At 39.0% G+C, this 11,817-nt stretch overlaps 1 protein-coding gene across 1 annotated transcript; it reads left to right on the forward strand.

The window, feature by feature from the left end:
- The first annotated feature begins 763 nt into the window (after nt 1-763).
- Nucleotides 764-11,010, forward strand: ANKRD31 (ankyrin repeat domain 31). Its single transcript, XM_063453451.1, has 5 exons — nt 764-853; nt 1,214-1,413; nt 2,883-3,062; nt 9,129-9,271; nt 10,930-11,010. Exons 2-5 carry the CDS (start codon nt 1,245-1,247, stop codon nt 11,008-11,010), a joined length of 573 nt encoding a protein of 190 aa, XP_063309521.1. The 5' UTR covers nt 764-853; nt 1,214-1,244.
- Nucleotides 11,011-11,817: the final 807 nt, after the last annotated feature.

Here is an 11,817-nt window from a genome sequence, read left to right on the forward strand (position 1 = left end):
GACACACACACACACCCATGGATAAGAATAAACCACAAATCACAGGGACAGTACGAGACAATAAGAAAATGAATAGACTAAACACCTGAGGCACACACATGTACAACACACAAGCACAAACAACAACACCTTGACAGCAATCGATCACATGGAAGACTAACACATATCATGACATGCATGTGCACTCACCCTGGAAAAAGGTAGTCTTGGATGCCAAACTATGCAAAAACATCAACGTCCGCCTACTGCCAAATAAAATAACCCTAATGAGAGGTAACTCACCTGCACTCAACAAGACGCAACACGATCCGAGGGCCCTGCACATCTCCCCCGAACAAACTTAATGTGCCAATAATAACACGAAGACCTGCGTGTCTCACGGTTTGTTAACCCACATGTCTCACACACGTGCGTACTGGAAATACACCATGTAAACAACGACAATAACGACCACACCTCACAACACTATGCTGGCCAACCACAAGCATTGATAACAGACACAACCACAGAATTCAAGGAGGGCACTTCACCCCTCATAGAGCCAACACACACCCACTGACGGACACGCCTTATCATTAACAATAATAGCCGACATACAATTCAATACTGTCATGTTTTACTTAAACGGACCTGCGAGTCCAAAGTATACTACGTATAAGTACCAACAGCTTCTAGCATTCTCGGAGGCCTGCGTGCCTCACTGTGTGAAATACCCGACTGTTATATGTTAATGTTGTAATGAAAAAACCAACACAAACAGTAAAAATCATGTTTACCTAAAATATGATAGTTTGTCTATTCTCTAGGTCATTGAAAGTCAAGTATGTGAGGAACAGTCTCAATCTTTGCTAAGGTCAGTATAACAAATTAAATATAATTGAAAGTGTTGACCTGAGATCTAAAAAAATGCCATTACCCAAGGATTGATTTAGATAATTTAAAGTCACAAAGACTCAATAATAAATCATGTAAAGATGGGAATACCTGTTACAAATGATGTGCAGTCCATGTGGCAGTGCCTCGTGTTTGTTCCACATTCGTGTCAATCTTTTTCATGTCAAATTACATGCACGCTCAAGTCACTTATAAAGAAACCAAATAGAACCCTCACTTTTTGAGAAAAGAAAACACAAAATGTGAAATTGGCAAATAATTTATTTTAATACCAAACAGCATATTTATAATATTTTTATTCTGTTTGGTGAACTCATAGAAGGAAGCCTGTAGATCCTCAGAGCATCAAGATGACTAGTAAAAGATCCCTTCGCTCCAATAACAAGAAAATAGTTCGAAGCACCAAAACATCTGAAAATTCTATCAAAACGGCCACAAGTGACCCCTGCTTTCTTCTAAAAATGAAAAACAGACAAAAGAAAATTAAAACGACAAAAAGAAAACATAGAAAACCAGCAAGTATGTTTGTTCAGTGTTGTAAGAAGCTTATACGTAGTGATCTTGCTTTTTATGTACTATTTAAAAAAAACATTTATTGAGGTTGTACCTAATACACATTTAAAGTGGCTCTATCATTGCAATATTGCTTGTGAGCATTTCATAAAGAAACAATCTTTATCAAATACTCGTGTTGACTGCATTTATTGCTGAAATTCTAACACAGGGAAAATATATCATAAAACATAGTAGGCACTACAGGTTGACAAAGCTTGGAAAGTGGCTGAGCTTCCACCATCAAGTCACAATAACAACTTCAAGGAGGCCCCTGGCCGCTCTCTTACCTTAAGGGGTTAAACTGTTCTCGAAAGTTTGCCTCAAACGTCGATCTGCCAGTTCCCTAGGCAGCATCTGGTTTCTCAACTTTGGCTACAGGAAGCGCGGAGTGCCGCTGGGCAGGAGCGCCTCTGATTGGCTTAGAGCAGTCAGCTGATGCTCTAAGCCAGTCAGTAGTTCCCCATTGATATAAAAGAAAAAGTTGGAATATGTAATGTTGGAATATGATTCTAATGTTTCTCAAGAGCTCTTTGATGTAGGCTGTGGTGTACAGCATATGTTCATCTTCTTCCGATGACGTGCTGGAGACCATATTGAAATGGGAGAGATTCCCACTCCCCCTTGGAGTAATCATCTGAATCTGAGGAGCAGGATCATGAATTGGAACTATCTTAATTGTCTCATTATAGCCCCAATATCCTGGGAGCCAGAGCTTGGGTTCTCCTGCTTGCGGGAGCATCTGCCAATTGCAGTTATTTGCTATAAAACAGCACAATAGCCTCTAGAAGTCTGTTGTAGTTCAACAGAATGGCTCCTGTTCCATTCTCTTGCAGGCCTTACTATGCATCCACTTATATCTACCATTCTTCCCTGAAAATAAGACTGGGTCTTAAATGAATTTTCGCCTCGAAAAACGCACTAGGGTTTATTTTCTGGGTTGTCTTAATTCTGGGAAAAACAGTAGCAAGCATGTCCAAGAAAGCAGGTCGACATTCGGGGGGAATTCCCCCGAACATAGTCCAGTTTACTAGGGCATGGAATCCTGCAAATCTATGTTCGGGGAAAATTCCCTGAACATATATTAGCGACCTAAGGACTAGGGCTCTTTTTCATGGGCTTATATTATGAGCATTCCCATAAAATAAGCTAGGGTGTATTTTCAGGGGATGTCTCATTTTCGGCAAAAAAACTGTATGAATCTGCAGGGTTTCTTGCGAATCAGGTGAAGTTAAATCAGATAGCTTAGCCAGTAATTTCACAATTTTGTTTTCTACTATTCACTATAATCCTCTGTGTTGCATTGATGCTGTGATAAGTGCAGTTCTGGTGTTGTTTGCTGTTAATTTTACAAGTCATTTTGTTTGCATTGTAATTGTTGATATGCTTTTAGGTTTACAGAACAAATTAGATTTAGACAATATCTTTCTTTTTAGCCACAAAGAACTGTTCCATCGCCAACCACGATTCATTCCTTAAATTGCCACATAATTCATTTTTACGAAAGAATAAATATGGAGAAACTTTGTTACATAAAGCTGCAAAACAGAACAATATAGATCTAGTTTATAAGCTAATAAAGGCTGGTGTAAACGTAAATGCACTTGATAACGCTGGTAAGTAGAATGTTACTGAAAAGAGCAAATTGGAACTGTAAAACATAAAGCAATAAAAAATATTGCATATTGTCTTTGTTCTGGATAATTATCCTTTTAAAACTGAAAGAATGCTGTTCTGGAAGCTTGCCACATGTCAATCTAATTAAATAACTGAGACAAGGATAAAAATTATTGGATAAAACAACACCACTCCAGCTTTGCTTTCATATCACAATTGGCAAATTAATATTAGTATTTTTTTCAAAAATATTTTTTTAAACTTGTTAGTATTCTGGTTTCATTATTATTTTCCTTTTAGCAATATATAACATTATATTTTGCATTACCACTATTATTTTCCCCATTGTTCCTGTTCCTGCTGCAATGTCTGTAATTATCACATATATACAGAATGCTAAATATTAATTATCTAGTAACATATTTCCTGTCTGATTGAATAATTTTCTCTAACCAGTAATGAGGTTTATCCCTCAAGGACCAATAAAATGTAAGGTTTTATGACACCTTGGGTACCTGAAGTCTCGATTTCATAATTTAGATTTTGCATCTCTGTATTGCCCTACCACTTTTAAAGGGACACTATAGTCATCAGAACACCTACAGCTTAATGTAGTTGTTCTGGTGTCTCTAGCCTGTCCCTGCAGGCCTTTTGCTGTAAATACTGAGTTTTCAGGGAAAAGACAGTTTTTAGATCAGTGTTAATTTTGTCGACTAACAATTTTAGTAAACTAAACTTTTTAAGATTTAGTCGACTAAAAATAAAACAATTTGGATGACTAAAATACGACTAAAACTAAAATGGCATTTTCATCAAAAGACTATGACTTAAGCTAAATTGAAATTTGTCCCAAAGTTAACACTGCACAGAGGGGCTGGGGAAGGGGCAAACAAGACATACCAAGGCTTGAGAGAGAGACACCTGGGAGGAGCTGGGAGGACACAAAGAGACACAGAGTGGCTGAGGAAGGGGCAAAAGAGATAGAGGCTTTAATTAAACCCGTTAGATTTCAAGTCATGTAAGTTAAAATCTACTATAAATTAAGTCGATTAAAACCTACTAGAGATTTAGTCGACTAAAACTGAAACAATTCAGATGACTAAAATACGACTAAAACTAAGATAGCCTTTTAGTCAAAAGACTTCGACTAAAACTAAATTGAAATTTACACTAGTTTACATTACAGCCTAGAAATACCTACATTGGTCACTCTTCATAAGGCCACTAGAGGTGCTTCTTGGGTCAGTGCTGCACAGCTCTTCATGGGGACGCTGAACTTTCACTGTTGAGATGCATTGATTCAATGCACCTCTATGAGGAGCTGCAGATTGGCCAGGGTGGTGTTTGGCCCCACTCACTGCCCCGCCTACTTTAGTGAGATCATCAGTGTGAAGCAACTATCTTGTTTATTTCGTTAAATTGGATTTTTCTCGTTCGGTAGGTAAAACTACCGAACACCAACTCACCTTGGCTCATTAACTTCAAAGGAAACCGCAGAATTAAGTGCTCTGCCTGTGTGGTGCCGTTCGGATAGTCGAAAACCATGTGCAGGAGAAAACGGCAGCCATCTTGTTCACACGAAAGGAGGCAGCGGGACTTGGTTGTCGAGTGTCTGGAACTAAAATCGGACACTCGACTTCCCGAACTCCGGTCAAACTTTGTGAATGCCTGCTTCCTTTCACCGACTAACCAGGAGAGCGCTATTCGGTAGTTTTGTTTCCACAAACTAGGGGAACAAATGCTATCTTGAGCCAGGAGGTACCGTTCATGGATTGGTTCGGTTTACAGACTTTCCGAAATAGACCGACCGCACCACGTAAACTCATGGAACTATTTCTGGGCAGGAGCCTTAAGTGTGGTCGGTCAAACTAAGACTTCTATGAAACTCTTGAACCTCTGATCCGATCTGGGTGATTTTTTAATATGTTAGTCCCCGAGATCAGGACTATCAGGGGACATAACTTTTGTGGTATTTTTAGAAAGTTTGGGGTACTTTTTGAGTTTTGTGAAAATGTGTGCTTTTTGGGTTTGGAGAGTTTAGTACAAGTGCTTGACTCAATTATCTACCAAGTACAGGGGAAGAATTGTATTACTGTTGTTGGAGTGTCCTGGACCTGAGCGCCAATGGAACTGTAGAATGTAACCCGTGGGGAATGCCCCTGGAATAGGTCAGTGGAGGAAATAAACTAACGGGTATCTGCACTACCAGCGTTTGTAACAATCAGAATTGAAAAGCCTATCCAATGCTTTCCTCTGAGATCAATTCAATAATGCCAGTCAAGCGGGGTTTTAACTCTTTACATAAGTCTGATAAACTATGAAAGTGGAAAGGTTGCCAAAAGAAGAAAGCTTAATATTTTTTGTTACATCCTAACTTTAAAGAGATTATGACTCGGGAATGAAAAAATCCTGAAAAGAAAGCATATTTTACAAATCATTTTAGAATTTATTTTTTTTCATTAAAGGAGCTGAAGATCCAGTTAAGAGAGATCCTTTGAAAATATGCTTAAAGTAGGCTCTCTACTACTAGATCGACCAAACTAAGATCTGAAAAAGTGAACAAATTCATAACAAAAAAGAAATTCATAATGGAGAGCATTGTGTCAGCAAGACAACTTGTCAAAAAAGAGATGTCCTAGCATCTCTGGTTCTAAAAGATGCATATCTTCATATTCTAATATCAACTAACAGCCCTACATTTTTAAGGTTTGCCATTAGTAAAACCTCGAAAATTCTGCACTATCAATTCTCAGAGACCTTTCACCCTCACTTCCAAGAATCTTTACAAATATTCTAGTATTTCTAACAGCAATTTTAAGAGAAAAATGAATTTATACTGTGCCCTTCCTGGATGACTGACTTCATGTTGCAAGATCAGAAGAGAATTTAAAAAAAGAACATCTCAATTAAAGTTCACATCTCCATTTTTTGCTTTATGTGTGTATGGAAAAACTTTTACTCACCTTAATTTTCCTTTTAACATAAAGTTAGGGGCAGTATATATTTCCCTCCCTTTTCTATATTAAAAATTGTCTGCATTATATGGTGTGTTGGTTATTACTGGGGGATATCTTATTTTTATACCTATAAGTGGGTGGAGTGGGGGTGAGTGTAGCGGAATGTAGTAAGCCTGTCCTATAGCATGCATATGTTACTATATTCGTTTATTGTATTCATGTATTTCTGTATGCTTTCGTATGTGGGTTCGGTAGTTTCATGGGAATGAAACTACCGAACCATTAGACCACCCCAGTGAGAAGTGTGCGCCTCGTTAGGCGTTCACACTTCTCACAAACCGCAACTTAAACTGTAATTGCTAATGCCTGGGTGGCCGCTGTTCGGTATACGAACCACGTGCGGCGGCCATCTTACGCATAAAAATCTCAGCGGTGTTTGGTCGTCGAGTGTCTGGAACTCAAATCGGACACTCAAACAACCGAACACCGCTGAGACCTCCAGAGCTCCGTAACTCCCGAACGGAGGGACCTAACGAACCCCCATTCGGTAGAAACAAAGTACCGAACAAGAGAACTATAATACAGGTGAATTTAAGTGTGGATGGCTAGGATTACTGTATGGTTTTTACTGCCAAATGGAGACCGACCGCAGGGCCCAAACACATGGAACCCTTTTCGGATACCACCTCGTGTGCGGTCGGTCAAACTTCACCCTCCATCTAACTACCGAACCCCTGGTCCGATCTGGGTGAAATTTGGATATATTATTCACCCAGATCAGGGCTACCTGGCGGTACCCTAATATTGATGCTATGTACTAGTTTAGGGGTACATCCAGGTTTGGGGTAAATGTACAGTATAGTTAAGGGGATTATTAGTCACTCTGAGGGGAGGAGATGTGTGGGAGGTAACAGTTACATTATTGGTTACTGTCCTAATTGATGTAAATCCCTCCCTTGCATGGGAGCATGCTTTATAAGGCACCCTGGAATAAAGATTGTCAGTTCTGCTCCTGAAACTGTGCGTCGTCCAGTTATTGGGATTGCTGTTGGGATATTGCTGTATTACTTTGCCTGCTGGAAACCTTGTTTGTGGATTTATAATTGCCTTGTTCCTGAGCCTCACTGGGATCCTAAGTGGAGAATAGCTGTGGGATATCAGCTCTCCGCTACAGTGGGCCTAAACTTTCAATTGAAAATTGTAGGTGTAAAATGCTGCCTGTCCTTAAAAGGAGAAGGAAGAAAATTCCTGACGTAGTTACTGATGCTAATCCTATGAAAAACAGAATTTACGTTGAGTGAAAAAAAATTATTTCTTCTCATGAAAGACCAGTTTTGACATTACTTTCAGCAGCTCTGCAAATCACCTATATATCTTAATTGGTAGAATGATCTGTTATTAATTAGGCTAGTCATGTAGTCCATCACCAGTCCATAAATGAAAAAGAATATATGTATGGTGGCAATTAAGGAGTTAATCTGTTTTGTCTAGGATTTGAATGTGAGGAATTTTACATCTTGTGGTAGTTGGTCAGTTAGACAGGTATCTGGGCAGAATTGATGACACAGCTGTTTCTGTGGGCTGGAGCTAGCAGGGGATTGCTTGAAAGTTGCAAATAGAAAGAGCGGAAAACTGGAACAGTATAAAAAGAAGCAGCACAAGTTTAATCCTGTCAGAGTGGACTGAAGCAGGAACGGAGCAGACGGACCCACTCCTCCTCCTCCCCCCCTCCTTCCCCCCCCTTACTTGTATTTAATTGTATTGTCGTGTTATGAAGCATTGGGGCAAAAGTCATCCTCAGGGTCAAGTTCTGAGGAAGGATATGGTGGTAAATGGTTTTTAATAAAACACTGTCAGGTTAGTTATGACTGACTGGCAATATGGTGGTTAATAAAGTTGAAAGTTTTAAGTAAAATGCGGGCAGGTTAGTTATGACTGACTGGCTATTTGGTGGTTAATAAAGTTAAAAGTTTTGAAAGTTGATGAACCATATGTTATATGGTTATGGTTACAAAGTTATGGTTGTATGCCCCTTTAGCTTTGAATAAACACCACGACCAAGCCCATTGAAAAGTAATTAAACGTTGTCTGTGGTTATTGTGTGGTCTTGTTTTATTTATACGAATATTGCCTGCCATACATAATTAGATTTTAAAAGAAACTGTTGCATGATAACAATACTATTTGTTAGATTTTCAATTTCATGAAGCAACAACGATTTTATATATTTAACGTGTGCCTGTTTGAACTTCTTTTGTTTATTTTCTCAACACCACGCTTCATAGTACAATCAATTTCTTAAATGTACAGGCCTCAACATACATGATTAAAGGGACACTCCAGGCAGCCCTTTTACTCACCTCGTTCCAGTGCCGGTAGCCTCGTGAAGCCGAGCCCCCTATTTCGTCAAAATGACGAAATAGGCAGGCGCGATCAGGGAGCAATCAGATGCTTCCATTCGGAAGCGTCATTGCTCTCTTGTACGCATGCGCAGCTTTGCCGCACATGCACACATACTTCATAGGGAGGCATTCTCTATGAATGTGCTGAGCGCACAACCGCGCACAAACCGCACACAGCTCTGCTTGCGGTCTTTCCCCGCCCCCTCTCCTCTGCTCACAGGCAGGAGAGAGAAGGCGCGCACACAGTGCCTTCTCTCTCCTGCACACGTCAAACGTATTTTAATACGTCTGACGTGTACATGGCCTTTTTAGGGCCATACATGATAGGAAGTCCCTCTGGTGGCCGTCTGAGTGACGGCCACTGGAGGTATTCCTATCAATCAATGTAAACACTGTATTTTGTATGAAAATACAGTGTTTACATTAGATTGCCTGCAGGGAGCTATAGATCTCACTTGAACAATTACATTAAGCTGTAGTTGTTCAGGTGACTATATTGTCCCTTTAATATGTATGTACACATGTACAGACAAAAACATACGTGCTTAATATTCAAAAATGTGTTACGCAGATATTTAACAAATGCTATTGCAAACACAAACTACTTGCTTTGGTTTTGACACATTAAGAGATAATCACTATATAGCTGAAAAGACTCAATTTCTTTATTTTAAATTACAACAATATTACATATTGGTTTTCTTAGGTTGGACCCCACTACACGAAGCTTGTGTTTTTGGCCATTTTGATGTAGCCAAGTGCCTGCTGGAGGCTCGAGCCAATGTCAATGCGAAAGGTCTGGGACATATAACTCCAATATATGATGCTGTAAAGGCAGGTCACTTTGAGGTAAGGGAATGGGAGGGTTGTCAACTGAGTAAATGGAAAAAAGTAACGTGATAATCTGTGGTCATCCTCCAAAGTACAGCTATTTAGATAGAAATAGTAAGAAAATTAGTTTTAATATGTAAGCCAATGAAATAGACTAATTTTCCACAGTGTGGTCAATTTAACTAATGCCAGTAACAACCAGCTTAGAAATGCGAGAAAGGCTAACACAAATTGATAAAGTCTTGCTTAAAGATATGTTTTCTTCTGCAACCCCGCCTCCCCCTCACCTCCCCACAAACAAAATATATTCCAACACAACTATGATAATATAAGAAAGATACATAAGAAACAACCGCATAGAAACAAACAAAAAAAAAATATTGATACCTGTCAGCCAATGCATATTGGCTAGCGTCAGCCATGAGAGATTTGCAGAAAACCACAGTGCTGTCTTGTAAATAGTTAAATAACTTGCATTTCAAAGCAGTGATGCTGCTGTAAAGATTACCATATATACAAACTACACACTGAGTAACAGCATACAGAAATGTTTTTAGATTTTACAAGGTGACTTAAAATCAACTATCTTAGCAAACAAATATGGGGATTTGAACCCACTAAATATGGGGATTTGAATATGTATGACTTGAACCCACCACTACATCACAGTACCTCAGTATCGGTGATTCCTACACTATTTTTAGGGATGCACCGAAATTTCGTCAGCTGAAATTTTCGGCTGAAAATGGGCCTATCCCGTTTCGGATGAAAAATTGTAAAATTTGCCAAAATGTTACAAATATTTATTTTTTTTGTATATTTTTTTTTTTTGTAGTGCATAGTTTAACAGACATGCTTGCATTAACAATTCAGATGATTATATATCGCAATGAAAGATAGTAATGATAACATTAAAAGTAAAGAATACTGCACTTGGGACGGTGGGGGGGAAGAACACTATGGGACGGGGAGGGGGGAAAGAACAATGGGACAAGGGAGGGGGGAAAGAATAATATGGGACAGGGGAGGAGGGAGAAAAGAACACTATGGAACAGGGGAGGGGGGAGAAAGGATCACTGTGGGACAGGGAAGGGTGGAGAAAAGATCACTGCGGAACAGGGGGAGGAGGGAGAAAGGATCACTGTGGGACAGGGGAGGGGGAGAAAAGATCACTGCGGAACAGGGGAGGGGAGAGAAAGGATCACTGTGGGACAGGGGAGGGGGGAGAAAAGAACCCTATGGGGCAAGGGAGGGGGGGGGACACTATGGTACTGGGAAGGAGGAGGAAATAACATTAAAAAGAGGGGTAGGGGGCACTAAAAGAGAAGGGAAGTTTTTCATATTAGATTAATTAAATTCATTAAAAAGTCTAATATTAAAATTATAGGAAACATTTTTTTTAAATAATTTGGGGTAAAAAAAGTCATTTTCGGTTTAGGTTTTTGGCCAAGGGCATCCTAAATTTTCGATTTCGGACCAGAATTTTCATTTCGGTGCATCCCTACTAATTTTAACTTCCAGAGACTCTCGTTAAATATATGCTTTCACATGTTCACTTCCAGAGGTGCACCAAACCACCTCATCCATCTTGAATGAGATGGAATAAGTCTTGGAGAGAAACTGCTTTTCACACCTTTAGTTCTGCAAAACCATCCTGCCCATATTTTATTCTTCAGATTCCTGACAGTGACATACTTTACAACAGTATGAAAGGCAATAATGGAGATAACATCACAGCTTTTCTTAACTATTCGTAGAATTTTTATTATTTAAAAGTAATATGTGAAGTAAGGGTCACATAGGTTTACAAGTTTAATAGCTGCAAGTTTAAACATTTTTCCATTTTGGGCTTTAATAAATGATCTTTCACAATCTTTTTTTTCTCTTTAAGGTGGCAAAGCTTCTTCTGAAGTTTGATGCAAACCCTCATTTAGTTACAGAGAATGGCAAGACAGCCTTTGATGAAACCGTAGACGAGAAGTTTCTAAATCTTCTGTCTTTGTTTAAGTGTAGGTATTTTATAAATAAAAACATAATTAATTTGCACTAAAAACATTTGTGAAGAGAACATGTGTTTCGGTACGTTGTTTATTTGTTTTGTTTTCTTATTTTTACACTGTTAACTACTACCAGGGTGGTTTTGTTGATGCAGAATTTGACATTCATATTAAACTGAACTCTATGTTAATGGCTAGACTTATCCATTTCATATCAAAGATATCGCATTTCGGGAATCTTAAAAGCCAAAATTAGTTAAAAGGACACTCCGGGGACCATACAAATGTAATCTTAATAAAGTTGTTATGGTGAGAGGAGCCTCTGGGTGCTGGCTTACCAAGGGATTAAACCACAAATAAAAAACAACGGTTTAATTCCAAAGTCTTCAGTCTGGCACTAATTAGCTCTGCCACTGAACTTCCTTTCCTTACTGAGGTTTCAATCAGGAATACTATATTAGCCTCATATTTTTCTCACTCAGTTTTGTAAAAGGGGAGCTACTGGCGTAGACTCTGGGTGTCACCCGCTGGTAATCTGACAAACTATTTTTAAATGGTATGACACTT

The sequence above is a fragment of the Pelobates fuscus genome, chromosome 5 (assembly GCF_036172605.1).
Source record: "Pelobates fuscus isolate aPelFus1 chromosome 5, aPelFus1.pri, whole genome shotgun sequence".
NCBI classification, from domain to species: domain Eukaryota; kingdom Metazoa; phylum Chordata; class Amphibia; order Anura; family Pelobatidae; genus Pelobates; species Pelobates fuscus.